Source organism: Heptranchias perlo, chromosome 4 (assembly GCF_035084215.1).
Source record: "Heptranchias perlo isolate sHepPer1 chromosome 4, sHepPer1.hap1, whole genome shotgun sequence".
Classification (NCBI taxonomy): domain Eukaryota; kingdom Metazoa; phylum Chordata; class Chondrichthyes; order Hexanchiformes; family Hexanchidae; genus Heptranchias; species Heptranchias perlo.
This window is the reverse complement of record NC_090328.1, coordinates 45609012-45633525: the sequence shown is the minus strand read 5'-3', so window position 1 is coordinate 45633525 and position 24514 is coordinate 45609012. Positions and strand designations below refer to the sequence as shown.

Here is a 24514-nt window from a genome sequence, read left to right as displayed (position 1 = left end):
GAAATCTTTCTGCAGGAGTCTGCGCAGCACATGTTCCACAGTGTTGATCGTGACTCCTGTATGATATGGTACCTGTCGATATCCCTTTGCAGTCTCTTTGCATCCTCCTCACAGCTTACTTTCCCACCTAGCTTTGTACCATAAACAAACTTGGATACATTACACTCGGTCCCTTCATTTAAGTCATTAAAATAGATTGTAAATAGTTGAGGCCCAAGCACCGATCCCTGCGGCACCCCACTGGTTACAAACTACCAACCTGAAAATGGCCCGTTTATTCCTATTCTTTGTTTTCTGTCCGTTAAACAATCCTCAATCCATGCAAATATATTACCCCCAATCCCATGACCCCTATGGGATTGTGATTCCTCCTCACCAATAGAACCTTTTCCACTGGAAATTGGATCCATTTTCCCTCCAGAACAATGGAGAACATTCCCTAGAAGACCATCATTGATTGTTTCCCCCTCACCAAAGTAGACCTCCAGAGAACACTGAAACATACAAGATCATTGGAGTGGTCGGGAACATGTAATTCTCCTCAAACCACCTGAATGTCCAGAGACAAATACCAGCGTTGCTGCCATTTTCTTTAGAGTGAGCAGTCCCACAGCATCTGTAATAGTCTCAATTTGGGTCAAATTTTAGTCTTTGCAGTGAAACCTACAATATCAAAATTAAATCCACTTTGGATTTTTAGTCTCTGTTCTCCATTTTAACACCACTAGAGTGTGGCATTCTTTATATTAATTTGCTATCTACAGAGCGTGTAGGACTAAGCCTATATATTTTGTTTGTATAACCATTATAAAAAATGCACAGTTTCAGTACACACCAAAATGAAAAGTTTCTAATTAGGCAATAATGAAAGTCTTACCATACGAGTGATATACCAGTGATTGTTTTAATATATGACCCTGCCTTGTGCCAACAAAACTACTGACATAGTTTAAAAACACTGGCATACGTATGACTTATTCATTATTGAAATTATATTCTGTATCCCATTCACTGACCTATAAAATTCAACTGATGTTTTAGATTTTGAAAACTGCTAAACCTTGACCTGCAGAGCCAAATATTTTTAAACAGGGGTTGACATAGATTGACAGTCATTTCAGCGTGGGTGAAATCTTTCTGCAGGAGTCTGCGCAGCACATGTTCCACAGTGTTGATCGTGACTCATGTATGATATGGTATATGATATAAGAACAGGAGTAGGCCATTCAGCCCCTTGAGCCTGTTGCACCATTCAGTGAGATCATGGCTGATCTGTATCCTAACTCCATCTACCTGGCTTGGCTCCATATCCACATCCCTTAATGCCTTTGGCTAGCAAAAATCTATCGACTACAGATTTAAAATTATTAATTGAGCTAGCATCTACTGCCTTTTGTGGGAGATAGTTCGACACTTCTACTACCCTTTGCGTGAAGAAGTGTTTCCTAACTTCTCTCCTGAGTGAGAGAGGCTCTGATTTTAAGGTTATCTTCCCTTGTCCTGGACTCCCTCACCAGCAGAAAAAGTTTCTATCTACCCTATCAATTCCTTTCAAAATCCTAAAAACCTCAATCAAATCACTCCTTAATCTTCTATATTCCAGAGAATATGAGTCTAGTTTATGTAATCTCTCCTCATAATTTAACCCGTGGAGCCCATGTAACATTCTGGTGAATCTGTGCTGCACTCCTTCCAAGGCCAATATATCCTTTCTAAGGTGCGGTGCTCAGAACTGCACACAGTACTCCAGATGTGGTCTAACCAGGGCTTTGTGTAGCTGTAGCAAAACTTCCTCCCCTTTTATATTCCAGCCCTCTAGTGATAAAGGCTAAAATTCCATTAGCCTTTTTGATTATTTTTTGTACCTGGCTACTACGTTTTAGTGATCTGTGTACATAGACCACTAAATCTCTTTGGACCTCCACTGTTCCTAGCTTTTCACCATTTAAAAAATACTCAGATCTATCCTTTTTTGGTCCAAAATGGATGACCTCACACTTACCTGTGTTGAAATCCATCTGCCACAGTTTTGCCCACTCACTTAATCCATCAATGTCTCTTTGTAATTTTATGCTCCCGTCTACACTACTTAATATGCCACCAATCTTTGTGCCATCAGCAAACTTCGATATATGGCTCTCTATTGTGTTATCTAAGTCATTAATAAATATAATGAATAGTTGAGGCCCCGGCACAAATACTTGTGGGACACCACTAGTCACTTCCTTCTAATTCGAGTACATACCCATTATCCCTATTCTCTGTCTTCTACTGCCTAACCAATCTTTTAACCAGATCAATAGTTTGCCTTCAATTCCATGAGCTTTAATTTTAGATAACAGTCTCTTAAATGGAATCTTATTGAATGCCTTCTGGACGTCCCTATAAACTACATCCATAGACATTCTACTACTTTAGTTACTTCCTCAAAAAATTCAATTAGGTTTGTTAGACATGTCCTACTCTTTACAAATTTATGTTGGCTCTCTAATCAGCTCAAATTTCTTTAAGTGCTCAGTCACTCTGCCCTTAATTATAGATTCCAAAAACTTTTCCACGACAGATGTTAGACTAACAGGTCCATAATTTCCTGGTTTTTCTCTCTCACTTTTCCTAAGTAATGGAGTTACATTTGCAATTTTCCAATCTAAAGGGACAATTCCTGAATCAAGAATGCTTTGTAAGATTATGGCTAAAGCATCTGTAATTTCCTCACCTACTTCCTTGAAAATACTGGGGTGGAAACCATCTGGTCCTGGGGATTTGTCACTCTTTAATGCCATTATTTTTTCTAATACTGTTTTCTTGCATACGTTAACTTTAGTGAGTTCCAGTTCTTGATACATTATTAGTTTCCCTGGAATGTCAGGTTTATTTTCCCCTTCCTGTCCCTGTGAAGACCGACACAAAGTAATCATTCAACAAGTCTTCCATTTGTAATATTACTCGCATCTGTTTTTAAAGGGCCCACATTACCCTTGACTAGCCTTTTTCTTCTAATATAATTGTAAAAACTTTGTGTTAATCTTGATATCCCTCAAAAGTTTCTTTTCGTATTCCCTTTTTGCAGCTCTTACTATCTTTTTTGCCTTCCTTTGCTGTTCTTTATATCTTTCCCAGTCCTCTGGATCCACACTATTCTTTGCACTTTTGTTTGCTTTTTCCTTTAGTTTTATGTTATCGCTCACCTCCTTTGTCAACTATGGCTGTTTTATTTGGTAAGTAAAGCTCTTGTCCCTTAGGGGTATATACTGGTCCTGTATTAAGCTAAGTTATTTTTTGACCACCTCTTACTGTTCATCAGTGGTTTTACCCGATGACAAATTTGACCAGTTTGCTGTTGTTAGTCTCTGTCTCATCCCATTAAAATTAGTCTTACCAAAATCTAGAATCTTAGTAACTGTGTTAGGTTTCTCCTTTTCAAACCAATATTGAATTCGATCATATTATGATCACTATTAGATAAATGTTCCCTTGCTGTTAGATTATTAACTAAGTCTAGCTCATTACTTATTACTAAATCTGTATGGCCTGCCCTCTTGTTGGTTCTAGAGCATATTGCTTCAGAAAATGATCTTGAATGCACTAAAGAAATTCACTACCTTTTGACTTGAGCTACTCTGCTCTTTCCAATCTACATGAAAATTCAAGTCTCCCATTAAAACAACTCTGCTTTTGCTACAAGCCTATCTAATCTATGAATTAATACATTCTGCCACTTCATTGATGCTATCAGAAGGCCTGTAGATAACTCCCATTACAGTTTTTAAGTCTCCTTTTATTCCTCAATTCTAACCATTGAGTCTCCACTGATTGCTTTCCCTTATCTATATCATCTTTCTAATAAGCAGCACCACAAAGGTAATCTCCGGATTACTCCCAGTGCCACACACCAGTGAACTTAGAAATAGGAGAATAGAGCAGATGAATGCATGGCTGGAGAGATGGTGCAGGAGGGAGAGCTTTAGATTCCTGGGGAATTGGGACCAGTTCTGGGGGAGGTGGGACCTGTACAGGTCGGACGGGTTGCACTTCAACAGAGCTGGGACCAATATCCTTGCTGGGAGTTTCACTAGTGCTGTGAGGGAGGGTTTAAACTAATTTCACAGGGGGATGGGCACCAGGATGTAGCATTGGAAAGGAGAAACAAGGTGCACAAAGGATGGGAGAGACAGATAGCACTAGAGTAAGAAATAGTACGGTATTAGGTGAGAGAATACAAGGAGGTCTAAGATGGGTTTAGAATGCATGTGTGTAAACGCATGAAGTGTGGCAAATAAGATTGGTGAGCTGCAGGCGCAAATAGCCACATGGGAATATGATGTTGTGGTGATAATGGAGACCTGGCTCAAAAGAGAGCAGGACTAGGTACTAAATATTCCGGGATACAAAGTGTTCAGGGAAGATAGGGAAGGAAAGAAAGGAGGGGGTTCGGTGGGGGTGGCAGAATTGATTAAGGAGAATATTGCAGTGCTGGTGAGAGAGGATGTCCTGGAGGGGTCAAGGACAGAATCTATTTGGTTAGAGTTAAAAAACAATAGCAGTGCCATACACTACTGGATGTATTCTATAGGCCACCAACTAGTGGGAAGGATATAGAGGAGCAAATTTGCAGGGAAGTAACAGAGAAGTGCAAAAGCCATACAATAGTGATAATGGGGGACTTCAGTTATCCTAATATAGACTGGGATAGTAATAACGTAAAGGGCCAAGAGGGGGAAGAATTTCTGCAGTGTGTTCAGGGGAACTTCCTTGATCAGTACGTTTCCAGCCCAACAAGGAAGGAAGCATTGCTGGATCTGGTTCTGAGGAATGAATTGGGTCAAGTGGAGCAAGTGTTGGTAGGGGAACATTTAGAGAACAGTGATCATAGTATCATAAGGTTTGGATTAGCTGTGGAAAAGGACAAGGAGCAATCTAGAGTAAAAATACTTAATTGGAAGAGGGCCAATTTCAGTGGGTTGAGAACGGATCTGACCCGGGTAAATTGGAATCAAAGATTGACAGGCAAAACTGTAATCAATCAATGGGCAGCCTTTAAAGAGGAGATGATTTGGGTACAGTCTAGTACATTCCCACAAGGGGGAAAGGTAGGGCAACCAAAGCCAGAGCTCCCGGGATGATGAAAGAGTCAGAGAGTAAGATGAAGCAGTATGACAGATGTCAGGTTGATAATACAAGTGAGAACCAGGCTGAATATAGAAAGTACAGAGGGGATGTGAAAAAGGAAATAAGAGGGACAAAAAGAGAGTATGAGAATAGACTGGCAACTAATATAAAAGGAAATCCAAAAGTCTTCTATAGGTATATAAATAGTCAACTGGTAGTAAGAGGAGGGGTGGGGCTGATTATAAAGGAGACCTACACATGGAGGCTGAGGTACTAAATGAGTACTTTGCATCTGTCTTTACCAAGGAAGAGGATGGTGCAAAGTCACAGTAAAAGAGGGGGTAGTTGAGATGCTGGAAGGGCTAAACATTGATAAAGAGGAGGTACTAGAAAGGCTGGCTGTACTTAAAGTACAGGGCTGGACTATAACTTGGTGTTGTAAAATTGTTTACAAGTACTTAAAGTAGATAAGTCACCAGGTCCGGAGGGGATGCACCCTAGGTTGCTGAGGGGAGTGCGTGGAAATTGCGGAGGTATTGGCCATAATCTTCCAATCATCCTTAGATACAGGGGTGGTGCCAGAGGACTGGAGTCTAGAGGCTTCTGTATATTATCAGTTCTGGAGTGTTTAGCATCTGGTGACTTGCATGAAGGATCAAATGTTGTACCCTTCTTCAAATAAGGGTGTAAGGATAACCCCAGCAACTACAGGCCAGTCAGCTTAACTTCGGTGGTGGGGAAACTTTTAGAAATGATAATCCAGGACAAAATTAACAGTCACTTGGACAAGTGTGGATTAATTAAGGAAAGCCTGCATGGATTTGATAAAGGCAAATTGTGTTTAACTTGATTGCATTTTTCGATGAGGTAACAGAGAGGGTTGATGAGGGCAATGTGGTTGATCTGTATATGGAGTTCCAAAAGGTGTTTGATAAAGTGCCACATAATAGGCTTGTCAGCAAAGTTGAGGCCCATGGAATAAAAGGGGCAGTGGCAGCATAGATATGAAATTGGCTAAGTGACAGTAAACAGAGTGTAGTGGTGAAGGATTGTTTTTGGGACTGGAGGAAGGTATACAGTGGTGTTCCTTGGGGTCGGTGCTGGGACCACTGCTTTTCTTGATATATATTAATGACTTGGACTTGGGTGTACAGGACACAATTTCAAAATTTGCAGATGACACAAAACTTGGAAGTGTAGTGAACAGTGAGGAGGGTAGTGATAGACTTCAAGAGGAATAGACAGCCTGGCAGGATGGGTGAACACGTGGCAGATGAAATTTAATGCAGAGAAATGTGAAGTGATACATTTTGGTAGGAAGAACGAGGAGAGGAAATATAAACTAAAGAGTACAGTTCGAAAGGGAGTGCAGGAACAGAGAGACCTGGGGTTTTATATGAACAAATCGCTGAAGGTGGCAGGACTGGTTGAAAAAGCAGTTAAAAAAGCATACAGGATCCTGGGCTTTATAAATAGTGGCATAGAGTACAAAAGCAAGGAAGTTATGATGAACCTTTATAAAACACTGGTTCGGCCACAACTGGAGTATTGTGTCCAATTCTGGGCACTGCACTTTAGGAAGGATGTGAAGGCCTTAGAGAGAGTGCAGAAAATATTTACTAGAATGGTTCTAGGGATGAGGGACTTCAGTTATGTGGATAGACTGGAGAAGCTGGGGTTGTTCTCCTTAGAGCAGAGGAGGTTGAGAGGAGATTTGAGAGAGGTGTTGAAAATCATGAGGGGCCGAGACAGAGTAGATAGAGAGAAGCTGTTCCCATTGGCAGAAGGGTCGAGAACCAGAAAGCATAGATTTAAGGTAATTAGCAAAAGAACCAAAGGCGACATGTGGAAAAACTTTTTTAAGCAGCAATTGGATATGATCAGGAATGCACTGCTGAAAGGATAGTGGAGGCGGATTCAATTGTGGCTTTCAAAAGGGAATTGGATAAGTACTTGAAGGAAAAAAATTTGCAGGGCTACGGGGAAAGGGTTGGGGAGTGGGACTAGCTGGATTGCTCTTGCAGAGAGCCGGCATGGGCTCCACCGGCCGAATGGCCTCATTCTGTGCTGTAACCATTCTACGATTCTACGAATGTTATAATCGTATCTTTAATAAATAAGGCTGCCCCTCCTCCTCTTCCAGTTTCCCTCTCCCTTCTAAAGACCTTATAACCTGGAATATTTCACTCCCAATCATGATCAGATTACAGTAATGGCCACCATGTCATAACCTCTAAGCTGTGTTTGAGCCTCAAATTCACTCAATTTATTTCTTACAGTCCGTGCATTAGAATATAAAACTCTTTTTTGGGCAAGAGACCCTAACCTGTCCTTCCGCCCTGATGTTGTCTTTCTCACATCGTATAACTTAACATGTTTCTTATTTGTCACCCCTGTTGTAACTACTTTAGTTATTTTAGTATTCCCTTCACCTGGTGTATCTATCCAGGCACGCTCTGCTCTTATCCCTTTTTTTTATCTTTAAACTCTAATTTTTAGTATTATTTTTGACTGAGTCCTCCCCCCATTTATTAGTCCCCTTTACCACCCCATTTATCCTTTCCGCTATGACCTTGGTCCCAGCCTGGTTCAGGTGCAGCCCGTCCCAACAGTATAGTTTCCTCCTGTCCCAGTACTGGTGCCAGTGTAACAGGAAGTGGAACCCCTTCTTCCCACACCACTCCTTTAACCACATGTTCACCTTCCTGATCTGTTTGTCCCTATGCCAATTAGCACGAGTAATAATCCTGAGATGACCACCCTTGACGTCCTGCTTTTTAGTTAGTCCTTAACTCCTGATACTCCCTCAGCAGGACCTCCTCCCTTTTCTTCCCAATGTCATTCGTCCTGACATGGACCACAACAACTGAATCTTCCCCCTCCCTTTCCATATTCCTTTCCAACCCCATCGTGATATCCCTTACCCTGGCATCAGGTAGGCAACATACCGTTTGGGACTCTTGATCGTGGCTGCAAAGGATGCCATCAATCCCCTTAATTATTGAATCCCCTATAACTACTACATTTCTATTCTGCTCCTTCCCCCTTTGGACAGCCCTCTCCACGGTGCCTAGGTCAGCATTCTGGCTGTCCTCTCTGCAGTTTTTCTGCTTATCCTCACAGGTATCAAGTACCTGTTGGATAGGAACAGTGTCTGTGGGACCTCCTCCTCCATCTCCCCTTGATTGCTTCTACCCAGCTGATTAACAGTCTTCCCTTCCTGCACCTGTGCTTACCCATGAGGCATGACTGTACACTGGAAAAATTATCGAGAAATTCCTTCTGCTCCCTTTTGTGTCGGAGTGTCTCTAACTCATGCTCCAACTCAAGGACTCTGAGCTGGAGTGTCTCAAGGCAGAGACATTTCGTGCAGATGTGGCAGTCTGGAACAGCCTGGCTGTCCACAAACTCCCACATACTGCAGTACCGACACATGGCCTGTGCTGCCATTTCTAATCTTTCTTTCTTTCTTTCTTTATTAGTTAGCAGTAATTTATTTCTAGATATAATAGAATTTCTTAAGATCAAATTTATATTTAGTGGATGGATTTAGCTTGATTTCAGATTAATTTGTAACTAATTAGTTTTTTTTTTGTTATTTACTTCTTTATTTTAGTCTCCCCTCAACTCCTATTTATTTATTATTTATGGATACCAGATTTTTATTTAATGCAATTTGGATCCCTTCAATGTTGGTTTCCTCTACTTAGTTAATTTTAATTTTATCCCCTTAGATCTAATTAATTACTCTGATTATTTATTTATACTTATTTACTGTTGCCCCTTGGTTTAAATTACTTAGCACCTCCTTCCCCCTCTGCACCTAGTTCTCACTCTCACCAAATTCCTGTCTTCACTCTCTTTAGCAAGTCACTCCGTTTAGCAGATTCACCCAGCGCTCACCCAGCTTTGTGCTGCAGCTCACATATCATATCATGTGGCATGATATATGATATGTGACAGACAAAAGAAAACGTGTTGAGCTATAGGCTATTGCAGACATTTCCGGACAGATGCCAACATGTGAGAGTCACAAGTGGAGAATAATCCAAATCTGTTTTACATATGATCAAACAATAATCATCATAGACAGAAAGATATGTTAATCATAGAATCATAGAAGTTTACAACATGGAAACAGGCCCTTCGGCCCAACATGTCCATGTCGCCCAGTTTATACCACTATGCTAGTCCCAATTGCCTGCACTTGGCCCATATCCCTCTATACCCATCTTACCCATGTAACTGTCATGGTGAAAGGATAAGAATATTGATCTGCACAGTGGGTTTTTTCACCAACAGGGCCTTGGTTCAAATCAGGCTAAACTGATAGGATAAAAGTTTTCTCTCTCCTTTGGCTGTAAAGGTCATAAGTGAAATGAGTGTGGGGAGTCTCAATTGACTTCCTAATAAGTGTGAGTTCACAACATGGAACTGACCATAATTTGACATAAATTGGTAATCTTACTCAGAGGCTGAAGTGGGAAAACGACATTTCATTCTTTTCTGAATTTGGGGTTAATACATGTTGTTAGGATAGAGCATTATTTTGCATCCAACCCCCGTAAATATATCTAATACACTTGATAATGAAACTGAGTGCAAAAAGTAGAAAACTTTTAATTCTGTAGCAATGATAAATGCAGGTTATTTTCTCATTTATCTCTAGATGTAGGCAACATTGGTAAGGCAGCATTTGTTGCCTCATGATGGTGATAGTACTCTCACAATGGTGTTAGGTAGGGAATTACAGAATATTCACCTAGCGACGATGAAGGAACAATAATGTATACCCAAATCAGAATGGTGTGTGAATTGGAGCGAAACTTAAAGGTGATGGCATTCCCATGATATTAATGCTCTTGTCCTTCTTGGTGATAAAGTTTGCAAGGAAGGGAGGTGCTGTCAAAGTATCCTTGCCCTGAGTTGCTGCAGTACATCCTGTAGATCATACATTCTGCAGCCAGTGATGAAGGGGATGGATATTGATCCTGGTGATAGGGGAGCCATCAAGATTTTTCGACACAGAATATTATTTGGCAAATAATTCAAAATTACCTGCTAATTTTAATAGGCATTTTAATCTAGGTAAAATGGCTTTCATGCCACTTTAGCAGATTGTAAACAGAAGTATACAGTAATATCAAGGAATCATCAATCATGTCTGTAATAAAAGTACTCTTTTATTTCAAATTTAAGTTGATAATATCCCTTTAAAAAGTATCAGTCCTTTGGTAGACATTTTGTCAAATTTTGTTTATGGTGTATTGTATATAACTTTCTTTTTCCCACTAGACCAACCGAAGTCACTTTACATCTGAAGGACCCAAGCTGCCCTGTTCAAATTCTAGGGAGCCTGTTAATGACAGTTACCTTGGTTTGTAGAGAAAGTGATCCAAGAGTCATTGTAAGTTTATAATTTTATTCTTCAGAATGTGGGAACATGTAACAGATCATTTCCTTTACTTGTGACAGTATTAGCTTTCGTGGAAGTATTTCAGTAAAATGTAAAGGGCCCAATTGTTCATTACAGTAAGGGAAACTAGTGTGGAAATTAGGAAGTGTTCAAAGCCATTCAATACCATTAATCAGTGAGGATTGTGGCAGCCGTCTTTGAATCTACATGTGTTACTTCACTGTGGTTAATTAAAAAAAAGAGTCAGTGCAATGATGGAAGAGTCCTGTTACATTTATTTTATCTGTTTGACTGTTAACAGTCCTGGTATTACTATTGCAAGGAGCCAGGTTCTAGAACTCTAAGGGGGAATGCAATTTGGATTCAAATTGAGCACCTGACTCAAATTCTCAGTCCTTACTTTCAATTTAAAAGAGAGTGGTTTTATGTCTTTGTGAATGTCACCAGTAGACATGGATCATTGTGCATTCTGTAGTGCTCTGCATAAATTGGGCTACAATAATACTTTTGCTCCTTTCGCATGAAGGGATGTCTTTCATACAGTGTTCATGACTGTGCAGTTCCGGTCTTGAATTCCCTGAACTTATGCTGACCGCCAAGGTTTTCAAAGTAAATGTCAGCATCCGGGCTAGTTGCTGAGGTAGTCCCACCTGGAAGGTATCAGGTTATTTTGTGTGAGCTCTCTGTAGTCTTTCTTTTTGTGACACTTGCTTTGCTCTGTTGTTTCACTTTTTCAAAGACCCTCCGAGCTGCTCCGCCACAACTTCAGCGGAAACCTCGTTTTATGGGGTTTCCGCCAAACTTTCTCCAAAGTCCCAAGGGCGTAGTGGGAGAAGCCCCATGGAAATTCACCCCCTATATATTATATAATTACTTAATACTGGATATCTGTGCTTGTGACCACTGTTCATGAGCCTATGTATATGCAATTGTTGGCACACTGAACTGCATCATTATCAACCCTAACCACTCTTGATGTGCATTATGTACGGTTGAATGGTTCATAGTGTTTGTTAGTAAAAGGGTTCAGGTTAGATTCAGTCATGCTAAGAAAATTTTGAAGGAGTTAATTTTAAACAATGGGTTTGACCCTAGGAGCAAAGAGATAACATGAGTGGAATACCTGTTTTTCACAGGAATATTTTTGACTGTCACTATGTGAGTAACTATCACACTGCTTTCTTGTCCTTCATTCAAAGTTTGTGACAATAAATAGCATGTAATAAAGGAACATGTAAATTCTAAAACACTCAAACAGAAATAAAATTCATTTGTTTAAAAAAAACTTGACAAATGAATCAAAATTGATCTCTTCGTGAGTCATATTCCAACCCACTAGCCATTATCCCAAATATCATAAATATGTATAAAAGTTGAAATTAAAAATTCACAAATATCATCTGAAATTACAAAAGAACTTGCACTTCTATCACACTCCTCAGGAAAGGAAACCACGTCGAGTAGGGATGAAAATAATGAAGGTTGGGGAGGGCTGAAGGCACGATTGTAAAGATGGATGTTGAGGAGGTTTTGGAAAGCAAGAAAGGTGTGGCAAGGTAGAGGGATCTTGGAACAGAGTTTTAGAAGTCAGAACATAATGGTTGAAAGAGCAGTCACTGACGAGGAAGCAGGGAGCAAGGGAAAAATGGGTGGGTTGGGGGCAGGCAATCAAAATTGCTGTTTTTGGGAATGGGCAGACATCCCGGCTGGAACCCGCACGTTTTTGAATGAGACTTAGGCAATTCTGTGTGCGAGCGTACATCAGTCACCAAGAAGTCCCGCCCCCACTTAAATCCGGTGGGCTGATAATTAAAGGGGCAAATGTACCTCCTTGAGGTAGTTTATTTTTTGTATATTGGACACTTAAAAACACTTTAACGTTACCTGGGCGGCTTTCCCACAGATTCCGATTCATGCCTGGTAAAAACCAGGTGGGAAGGGCCGGATCAATGAAAAATAGACTAAATAAATTAAATAAAATTACATTTCCCTTTGTAAAAAAAGTAAACAAACATACCTTAAAAACGATGTTGCCTGGACCACCCTCCCCCCAACCAGATCTCCAATGTCCGATGTCTCCACTTTGATCCCGATGTCCGATGTCCGATGTCTCCATTCTGATCCCAATGTCCGATGTCTCTAATCTTTGTTACCCTCCCCCTGCCATCTCCATCTTAATTGCTGGTGAGGTCTCTCTCTCTCTACCCCCCCTCTCGAATGTGCACCTTCTGTCAGCAGCCAGCCAGTCAATCAGGGCGTGAAACCTGGAAGAGGCTTTAATTGGCCTCATTAGGGTCGCGATCTGCCTACTTCCCTTCTGGGTTTCACATCTGCTATTCACCCCCCACCCACCCTGGACTCTTCCTGTCGGCATATTAAAATCCTGCCCCCCCTGTGTCAGAGGAGTGGGGGAGTTTGAAAGCAACCACACAATATCAAACTAAATAACAAACAGAACAAACTTGGTCTGTCAACTTCAAGAGAAACACTAATGTGAACAATAAATAAAAAATCACTGGTACAAAGATCACAATATAATACAGATGAGGAAGGTCATTTGGCCCATCTTAATTCATGCATCATGATTCTAACGTCCCCCATTGTAACATCCAATTCTTTTTTAAATGGTTTTAGGGTTTTTGCCTCCACTAGGCTATCTGGAAGTTTATTTCATTCTTGTTTGAAGAACAATCTCTTGATATCATTCCTAAAATTACATTTTACTAGTTTGAGCCTGTGTTCCCTACTCCTACTCCCACAGTTTAATTTGAAGTAATAAGAAATAGCTGACAAAGATTTCCTAGATCGCCTATAAGATGTGGAAAACAAAAATACTTTCAAAAAATAAAATGCCATTTTAAAATCCACACCTTTTCTACAACTAGGAAGAAATATAAAAACTGATTGTAAGAGCTTCTACAAGTATGTAAAAAGGAAGAGAGTAGCAAAAGTAAACATTGGTCCCTTAGAGGCTGAGACAGGAGAAATTATGATGGTGAATCAGGAAATGGCAAATGCATTAAACAAATATTTGTATCTGTCTTCACAGTAGAAGACACAAAAATCATACTAAAAATAGTGGGGAACCAACAGGTAAATGAGAGTGAGGAACCTAAAACAATTAATATCACAAGAGAAAAAGTACTGGACAAACGAATGGGAATAAAGTCGACAAATCCCCTGGACCTGATGGCCCACATCCGAGGGTTCTAAAAAAGGTGGCTGCAGAGATAGTGGATGCATTGGTTATGATCTTCCAAAATTCTCTAGATTCTGGAACGGTCCCAATAGATTAGAAGCTAGCAAATGTTACCCCACTATTCAAGAAGGGAGAGAGAGAGAAAACAGGGAATTACAGGCCAGTTAGCCTGACATCGGTCATCGGGAAAATGCTGGAATGCATTATTAAGGAAGTGGTAACAGGGAACTTAGAAAATCATAATATGATTAGGCAGAGTCAACATGGTTTTATGAAAAGGAAATCGTGTTTGACAAATCTATTAGAGTTTTTTGAGGATGTAACTAGCAGGGTAAATAAAGGGGAACCAGTGGATGTAGTATATTTGGATTTTCAAAAGGCATTCGATAAGGTACCACATAAAAGGTTGTTACACAAGGTAAGGGCTCATGGGGTTGGGGGTAATATATTAGCATGGATAGAGGATTAGTTAAAAGGACAGAAAACAGAGAGTAGGGATAAACCGGTCATTCTCAGTTTGGCAGGCTGTAACTAGTGGGGTGCCGCAAGGATCGGTGCTTGGGCCTCAGCTATTTACAATCCATATTAATGACGTTGATGAAGGGACCGAGTGAAACATATCCAAGTTTGCTAGGTGGAAAAGTAAGCAGTGAGGAGGACACAAAGGCCCCGATATTAAAATGGAGGTGGGATGGTGAATGGGAGCGTGGGTAACCCGACCAATAAAAATGTCAGTTTCCCACGCGATCGCAATTGAATTGGTGCCACTTAACGTAGCTTCCGGGTTTGCCATCGGAAAGCTGTGCAGCAGGCGGACTGCGCACCTGCATCACAGGCTGTCAGCTGGAGGAGCTCTATTTAAAGGGCCATTGCTCCAAAGGCTTTTGCTGGAGCAAAGACCCAGAAACCACAATAGAGCAGCACTGGGGCAAGGCTGCTCCAAGGTTCAATGATGCCTCACTCCAGGTGCTACTGGACAGGGTGAGGAGGAGGTGGGAAGTGTTTTACCCCGCGGACGGGAGGAAGTGTCCTGCCTCTTCCACCAAGGAGGCCTGGCTCGCAGTGGCAGAGGAGGTCACCAGCAGCAGCAATATCTCCTGCACCTGGATCCAGTGCAGGATGCGCTTCAATGACCTAACTAGGTCAGTAAAAGTGAGTACACTTACTGATTCTCTACATTTCGTGTTGCACATCCCCCCAACTCATTCTGCACTGCCAACACTACTCCATCACATCACTCCTCACACCCATTTAAGGCTCATCCTCAACTTACCTGCACTTCCTCAGCACTTCCTCACCTCCCCATTAGACACCCCACCACTACCACTTACCCAATCCTCATCCAATGTGATGGCTTTGTCTCATACTCACCCTCTGATGCACCTCTTTCACGGTCAGCCTCACCCAAAGCAATGCATTCATCGGCTGACCACTTCACCATCACTCACTCAAACATCTGTTTTTTCCACCCTTCCAGGAGAAGAGAGCACAAAATGCACGGGAGAGGGCAAGGACTTGCTTAGTGGTATAAACTGGGCGACATGGACATGTTGGGCCGAAGGGCCTGTTTCCATGTTGTAAACTTCTATGATTCTATGATTCTAAGGACTGGAGGGGGGCCACAACAAGTAGTGGTCCTCACAGACATGGAGCAAGATGCACTGTAGCTCAGCCACACCCTTGAGTGCCTGTCTGTCGGGGACGGCGAGACTGGCACCCCGCAAACGTCTGGGGACACAACTTTAACATTCATCACACACAATATGAATTGATGTTAACATGCCTTGCCATCTTCAGCGCCTCAGTATGCTCATCGCAATATGACACATCTGTGATGATGCTTAATATTGCCTTCTGTTCTCTTACAGGGGCTTCAGCGACCGCAGTGACAGCAGAGGGCGATTCCTCAGAGGACCTGCCGGCCTCCGAGGGGGCACCGTCACATTTTAGTGAGCCATCCACCAGCGCAGATACTCACACTTCGATGGATCCTAGTACTCAGTTAGTTGGGTTGGCACCTGGTGAGTCACCACACACAAGTGAGCACGAGCAGACACTGGTGGCAGGGGCAGCTGTGGAGAGTCTGCGTTGGTGGAAGCACTCCTCTACAGGCTCTGCTCAGCTGGACGCAGATGCTGAACCCCGTGGGCCATCCTTTAAAAGGAGAATGATCGAGGGCAGCAGCACATTTGCGAGTTACTGGAACATGTGCCACACGCACTCTCCACAATAGCGCAGAGGATAGAGGAGTCCAACTCCTGCATTGGTGGAATGGTGGCACAGGTATATCTGAGATACTGTCACAGGGACGTGAGCAACTCTCTGAGATAGTGTCGCAGGTAAGTGCGGGAATGTCTGCGACGGAGGGAAGGCTAGCCTTTGTTGGGCTTCAAGCACAGCTCACAAATGAGTGTATTCAGGCCCTGACAACAGCCATTCGGACTCAGGGTGAACAATATTCTGCCGCCTTAGACAGGCAGACAGATACACTAGCACTGGCTTAAATAGCATCATACAAGTCCTCCAAACTGTTGTCCAGCAGAGTGGTAGGAGTGATGTGGCCCTGGCCCGGGGAGGGATGATGGTGAAAGGGGACATGGAAGTGTGGACACCACTCAAAGCACTCCCACGTCTCACCCGTTGCCCCCCTCTCAACCAGTACCCGCAATGCTGCCTCCTCTCCAGGTGGCCGAGTCTGCCCCTGCACAGGTGCAGGTGGAGCAGTCTTTGGTGGGGTCCTCATGGGCTCTGAAACCCAGAGGGCGTAAGTCCAAAGCATGTAAGCAGTCAGGGCATGAAGATGAGCAACCTGCCACTACCTCTGCTGCAGACACAGGGTAAGTACCATGTCGAAGTAGTCGTAAGAGAAAGGCGAAGGTTTTGTGAGCACGAAGGGTATGCACATCTGTTTGACAGGTGGTCATATTTTTAATTTATATTTGTTGTTTGTTAAAGTCACATTAAATGATATGATTGTCACCACTAATGCCACGTCTTGCCCATTCTTGACTGGCTTTGGTGATCGGGCCCTTTTATGAGGTTCACCATAAACGGTGACACTTGATGCCATTCATTGGGTCACTTTACAGTGGGTGTATGTGTAGTTGCAGGATTGTTTTGTGCAGGGAGGGATGGGCGGCCTGGTGTGGGCGCTGCTCTTTCCAGATGGTCTGAGGACTGGACTCATCACACTTTCTGATGTTAGGAGAACCGTTCACATATCAGTGACTCCCTGGCCTCACGAGCAGCCAGCTGAGCCACTGCTCTGCCCATGGGTTCCCACTCCTCTGCCTCCTCCTTCTCAATGTGGGTGGCAGATGTGGAAGGGGCCTCCTCAAGCAGCACCCCTCTCTGTTGTGCCATGCACTACGATAATGTATCCCACTTTGTCTGGTGCGTATTGAAGCACTCCCCCAGAACGATGAAGGCACCTAAATCGCATCCTGATCAGCCTATAGCATGCTCAATTGTAGACCTGGTAGCGATGTGGCTGTCGTTATATCGACGCTGTTGCTTGGTGATGGGGTTCCTCAAAGGTGTCATGAGCCACGTGTGCAGGGGGTATCCCTTGTCCCCGAGGAGCCAGCCCTTAAGGGTCATCGGTGCGTGGAAGAGGGGCGCAATGTTGGATTTCCTCAGATTGAAGGAATCGTGGCAGCTGCCAGGGAATCTGGCGCACACGTGACAGAATCTTTTGCGGTGGTCACAAACGAGCTGAGCGTTGATAGAGTGATACCCCTTTCTGTTGATGAACAGTTCTGGCACATGTGGAGGTGCTTGTATTGCTATATGGGTGCAATCGATTATACCCTGCACTCGTGTGAAACCAGCCACAGAGTGGAATCCCACTGCCCTCTCTGTCTGGCTGAGGTCGTCCATGGGGATGTTGACGTACTGCGAGGCTCTGCAAAACAAGCCATCGGTGACCTGCCTTTTATGCACTTGTGTGCAGAGGACCGAGACACCCCGGTGATGTCCCCAGTGGCACCCTGGAATGATCCGGAGGCGAAGAAGGTGAGGGCAGTGGTGACTTTGACAGCGACAGGTAATGAGATACCGCTCGGCCCGGCCATGAGCAGCTCGGCATGAAGGAGGTTGCAGATGTCTGCAACTACCTGGTGACTCACTCTTAGTCTCCGTATGCACTGCTCCTCAGAGAGGTCCAGGAAGCTGAGTCTCGGTCTGTAGACCCTGTGGCGAGGGTAGTGCCTCCTGCGACGTTGCTCTCTCTGCTGTTGTGCTCTTGTGCAGGTGCCTGTGGTGCAGCACTGTGTTGTGGAGCTGCAAGCGGCGGATGTGCACGCCGTGCCTGGTGAGGCTGGTAATTTTGCTCGTCCTCGGATGTAGTGGTGAATGCAGCCAAGGCGCCCCCCCATCCTGAGGGTGTGAGTCTGAGGGGGTCCGAAAAGTTGTTAAATATGTGTGAACAAAATAATTGTGAGTGAAAAGTAAGAATTTTCAGTGAAAACACAAAGATCTCGCAGCCAAATGTTTGTGTGAAAGAACTGAGTGCCCTGCAGCAAGAACTCGCCTTTTCTCCCCATCTGTCAAACAAATATTTCAATGTGCAACTGGCTGCCGGCTGAAACATGTCTGGTAGAACATGGAGTGTTTCCCACAGCACGGGAAACACGCTGAGGATGTTTCAAAATCAGACCCCTGCCTTAATGTGGACAAAATTAAGTACTTCAAGTACTTCAAGTATGTACATAAGTCTCTTAACTCTCCCCCCGCCGGCTTTAATTGCCGGTGGGACTTCTGCATTTGGGAGGTGCACGCACACCCAGACGCTTCAGTGCGGAACCCGGAAGTCTGCGGGTTGGAGCCGGGTTCCGAACTTGCTCGGCATTTCTACGATTTTTGTAGCCCCCTACGCACCCGCTACTTCACTTGCAAAACAAGCCAAAAGAGTCTGCAAAGGGATATAGACATATTAAGTGAGTGGGCAAGAAGGTGGCAGATGGAGTATATTGTGGGGAAATGTGAGGTTATTCACTTTGATGGGAAGAATAGAAAAACAGAATATTTTTTAACTGGTGAGAAACTATTATATGTTGGTGTTCAGAGAGACTTGGGAGTTCTCGTACAAGAAACAGAAAAAGTTAGTATGCAGGTACAGCAAGCAATTAGGAAGGCAAAAGGCATGTTGGCCTTTATTGCAGGGGGGTTGGAGTACCAGAGTAAGGAAGTCTTGCTAAAATTATATAGGGCTTTAGTGAGACTACATCTGGAGTACTGTGTACCATTTTGGTCTCCTTACCTAAGGAAGGATATACTTGCCTTAGAGGCGGTGCAACGAAGGTTCACTAGATTAATTCCTGGGACGAGAAGGTTGTCCTATGAAGAGAGGTTGAGTAAAATGGCCTCTTCTCTCTGCGTTTAGAAGAATGAGAGGTGATCTCATTGAAACATATAAGATTCTGAAGGGGCTTGACAGAGTAGATGCTGAGAGATTGTTTCCCCTGGCTAGAGAATCTAGAACTAGGGGGCATAATCACAGGATACGGGGTCGGCCATTCAAGACTGAGATGAGGTGGTATTTCTTCACGCAGAGGGTTGTGAATCTTTGGAATCCTGTCGGCTGTGAATGCTGAGTTATTGAATATATTCAAAGCTGAGATGGATGGGGATTTTTGGATTCTAGGGGAATAAAGGGACATGGGGATCGGGCGGGAAAGTGGAGTTGAGGTCAAAGATCAGCCATAACCTGATTGAATGGCGGAGCAGGCTCGAGGAGCCGTATGGCCTACTCCTGTTCCTATTTCTTATGTTCTTAACTCTACACTATAGTAAAACATATATATACAATGTCAATCTATCACAAGAAAAGAAAACAAAAATTTGCATAATGGATGTACCAAGTGATGAAACTCTCATGTCTCCAGCAAGCTCCGGAGACAGAAAAAATATCTGCTTTGTTAAACAAAAACCATGGGTTAAATTTTTGTCTTCATCACACAAGCTGCAATCTGGCAGAACGGATCACCCACCCGAAATCAATGGAATGAAAACCAGGTGGGTTCTATAACAGGCAAGCAATCCGCTCTGCCAGATTACTGCCATGTGGTGAAGAAGAAAATATATCCCTTTGTTTCTTTGTTTCCAAAGATTGGTTCATTTGCAAACAAAATATTTATTGTCCATCTAAAAATGGATTCCTGCACTCATAATGATAAACATTAACAACAACTTACACATCAGTATAAGATAGGTCTCAATTTCTTTAATTGTTGCAAACAAAATATTAAAAAAGTATATAGAATAACTTGCCCATTGTGCAAACATTTGGGTCCCTTTATATTAGCACTTTTAAACATGTAGTGGGCTTGGCTGTACATAGTATACTCAGAACATTGTCACTTGTATATTATGCAGTCTGGTTCTCTTGTTTAAATACATTATTACATACAGACCTGTGTGGTATCTTTAGTTTCCCTTATTAAGAACATAAGAAAGCATGGAAAGCGAAATGGGCATTCAGCCCATGGACTGATCCTTCTATAGATCACATAGCAAAGTGGTTACGTTACTGGACTAATAATCCAGAGTCATGAATTCAAATCCCGCCACGGCAGCTGGGGAATTTAAATTCAATTAAATAAATTTTTAAAAACTAGTATCAGTAATGGTGGCCATAAAACGACCGGATTGTCGTAAAAACCATCAGGTTCACTAATGTCCTTTAGGGATGGAAACCTGCCGTCATTACCTGGTCTGGCCGATATGTAACTCCAGACCCACAGCAACGTGGTTGATTCTTAATCGTCCACTAAAATGGCCTAGCAAGCCACTAAGTTGTACAATCTCGCTACGAAAAGTCATAATAAGAATAAAACCACACGGCATCGGACCACTAGGCACCGGACATGACAAAGGCAAACCAAGCCCAGTTGACCCGACAAAGTCCTGCTCACTAACGTCTGGGGACTTGTGCCAAAATTGGGAGAGCTGTCCCACAGACTAGTCAAGCAACAGCCTGACATAGTCACACTCACAGAATCATATCTTTCAGCCAACGTCTTAGACACTTCCATCACCATCCCTGGGTATGTCCTGTCCCACCGGCAGAACAGACCCACCAGAAGTGGCGGTACAGTGATATACAGTCAGGAGGGAGTGGCCCTGGGAGTCCTCAACATTGACTCTGGACCCCATGAAATCTCATGGCATCAGGTCAAAGATGGGCAAGGAAACCTCCTGCTGATTATCACCTACCGCCCTCCCTCAGCTGATGAATCAGTCCACCTCCATGTTGAGCACCACTTGGAGGAAGCACTGAGGATAGCAAGGGCACAGAATGTACTCTGGTTGGGGGACTTCAATGTCCATCACCAAGAGTGGCTCGGTAACACCACGACTGACCGAGCTGGCCGAGTCCTAAAGGACATAGCTGCCTGACTCGGCCTGCGGCAGGTGGTGAGCGAACCAATACGAGGGAAAAACCTACTTGACCTCGTCCTCACCAATCTTCCTGTCGCAGATGCATCTGTCCATTACAGTATTGGTAGGAGTGACCACCGCACAGTATTGCGGAGATGAAATCCCGTCTTCACACTGAGGACACCATCCAACGTGTTGTGTGGCACTACCACTGTAATAAATGAGATAGATTCAGAACAGATCTAGCAGCTCAAAACTGGGCATCCATGAGGCGCTGTGGGCCATCAGCAGCAGCAGAATTGTATTCCAGCACAATCTGTAACCTCATGGCCTGGCATATTCCTCACTCTACCAATACCAACAAGCCAGGGGATCAACCCTGGTTCAATGAGGAATGTAGAAGAGCATGCCAGGAGCACTACCAGGTGTACCTAAAAATGAGGTGCCAACCTGGTGAAGCTACAACTCAGGACTACATGCATGCTAAACAGCTGAAGCAACATGCTATAGACAGAGCTAAGTGATTCCACAAACAACGGATCAGATCAAAGCTCTGCAGTCCTGCCACATCCAGTCGTGAATGGTGGTGGACAATTAAACAACTAACAGGAGGAGGAGACGGCTCTGCAAACATCCCCATCCTCAATGATGGCGGAGTCCAGCACGTGGGTGCAAAAGACAAGGCTGAAGCGTTTGCAACCATCTTCAGCCAGAAGTGCCGAGTAGATGATACATCTCGGCCTCCTCCCGATATCCCCACCATCACAGAAGCCAGTCTTCAGCCAATTCGATTCACTCCACGTGATATCAAGAAACGGCTGAGTGCACTGGATACAACAAAGGCTATGGGCCCTGACAACATCCCGGCTGTAGTGCTGAAGAGTTGTGCTCCAGAACTAGCCGTGCCTCTAGCCAAACTGTTCCAGTACAGCTACAACACTGGCATCTACCTGACATTGTGGAAAATTGCCCAGGTATGTCCTGTCCACAAAAAGCAGGACAAATCCAATCCAGCCAATTACCGCCCCATCAGTCTACTCTCAATCATCAGCAAAGTGATGGAAGGTGTCGTCGACAGTGCTATCAAACGGCACTTAGTCACCAATAACCTGCTCACCGATGCTCAGTTTGGGTTCCGCCAGGACCACTCGGCTCCAGACCTCATTACAGCCTTGGTTCAAACATGGACAAAAGAGCTGAATTCCAGAGGTGAGGTGAGAGTGACTGCCCTTGACATCAAGGCAGCATTTGACCGAGTGTGGCATCAAGGAGTCCTAGTAAAATTGAAGTCAGTGGGAATCGGGGAAATCTTTCCAGTGGCTGGAGTCATACATAGCACAAAGGAAGGTGGTAGTGGTTGTTGGAGTCCAATCATCTCAGCCCCAGGACATTGCTGCAGGAGTTCCTCAGGGCAGTGTCCTAGGCCCAACCATCTTCAGCTGCTTCATTAATGACCTTCCCTCCATCATAAGGTCAGAAATGGGGATGTTCGCTGATGATTGCACAGTGTTCAGTTCCATTCGCAACCCCTCAGATAATGAAGTAGTCCGTGCCCACATGCAGCAAGACCTGGACAACATCCAGGCTTGGGCTGATAAGTGGCAAGTAACATTCGCGCCAGATAAGTGCCAGGCAATGACCATCTCCAACAAGAGAGAGTCTAAACACCTCCCCTTGACATTCAACGGCATTACCATTGCCGAATCCGCCACCACCAACATCCTGGGGGGTCACCATTGACCAGAAACTTAACTGGACCAGCCACATAAATACTGTGGCTACTAGAGCAGGTCAGAGGCTGGGTATTCTGTGGCAAGTGACTCACCTCCTGACTCCCCAAAGCCTTTCCACCGTCTACAAGGCACAAGTCAGGAGTGTGATGGAATACTCTCCACTTGCCTGGATGAGTGCAGCTCCAACAACACTCAAGAAGCTCGTCACCATCCTAGACAAAGCAGCCCGCTTGATTGGCACCCCATCCACCACCCTAAACATTCACTCCCTTCACCACCGGCGCACAGTGGCTGCAGTGTGTACCATCCACAGTATGTACTGCAGCAACTCGCCTAGGCTTCTTCGACAGCACCTCCCAAACCCGCAACCTCTACCATCTAGAAGGACAAGGGCAGCAGACACATGGGAACAACACCACCTGCACGTTCCCCTCCAAGTCACACACCATCCCGACTTGGAAATATATCGTCGTTTCTTCATCGTCACTGGAACTCCCTTCCTAACAGCACTGTGGGAGAACCTTCACCACACAGACTGCAGCGGTTCAAGAAGGCGGCTCACCACCACCTTCTCAAGGGCATTTAGGGATGGGCAATAAATGCTGGCCTTGCCAGTGATGCTCACATCCCATGAATGAATAAAGAAAAATAGAATCTACTATATCATGGAGGGTGATTCTGGTCCCTGTTTTCGGGCAGGAACAGGGCCATAGCACTCTAAAAGTTACAGGGTGGAACTTACCGCCCCCTTCCCACTCCCGATCCCTTCGTTGGCATTTTCTCTGAGGCATTCATGTGGACAGCCCAGCCAATTGTCTGTTTCAGACGAGAGCCTATTTATAATATGCAAATAAGTGTCCTACGCCAGTATAGGATCCCGATGCAATTTTGAGGTACCAGTGGGCGGGGAGTGTGTCCGTTGGTACTCGGTGTCGAACAGCCTAACCAGTGTCCTTAAAGTGATGCCTGCAGGCACTCCAGAAACAAGTAAGTAAAAGTTTTCTGCATGATATTTGTGAGACCAGGAAGAGTATGAATGCTCCTCCTGGCCCCACAAAAACCTTCTAGCTCACTCACGCCCCTCCCCCCCCGCCCCTCCCCCCCCACGCCCCCCCCCCCCCCCACGCCCCCCCCCCCCCCCCACGCCCCCTTTAACATGGAGCTTCTGGCTTGGCTCCGTGGAGGAGCTTCCAACATTTCTTTCGGCCCCCCTCCCCACAGCTGGTCAACTGGTGAATGCTGGCTCAGTGCTCGGTGACAATATCCAAGTGAAGCCTAGTCACCTAAATCCCATGTAAAAGCTTTTTGCATGGCTGCTTGCCATACAAAACGCTGTAGTAGATTAGTTTATGCAGAAGTTATACCTATTTAGCTCCTCTTACACAATGCACCATATAAGCAGCAATTAAGCTGGAACCCTTTTTTTGATTTTTAAAGAAATTATCACAAAATGAGGCACAGAACTTGGGTATTTATATCACTACCTATCAGTTTTTTAAGTTTGAAAACATGTAAGATTTTTCCCTATATAGCTATTCAAGATGCTGTACTCTAGCTGTGTATTGTATTTACATTTAAAACTAATATAACACCTGCTGTCAAGCAACACTGACAATTAGCTGTATTTTAAAGCTTGATGTGTTTTCCTTTAAGACATTGTAGTTAGGGCCATGTAGT

The 24514-nt window shown here is 44.0% G+C and overlaps 1 protein-coding gene across 8 annotated transcripts in view; it reads left to right on the top strand.

The window, feature by feature from the left end:
• The window catches only part of LOC137320893 (multiple C2 and transmembrane domain-containing protein 1-like), a 603286-nt gene that overhangs the window by 264705 nt on the left and 314067 nt on the right, over nt 1-24514 (top strand). For all 8 annotated transcript variants that reach the window (XM_067982848.1, XM_067982849.1, XM_067982856.1 and 5 more), the window contains one exon: nt 10405-10516. In XM_067982848.1, the coding sequence (XP_067838949.1) occupies nt 10405-10516 (112 nt within the window). The remainder of the gene's footprint in view (nt 1-10404; nt 10517-24514) is intronic.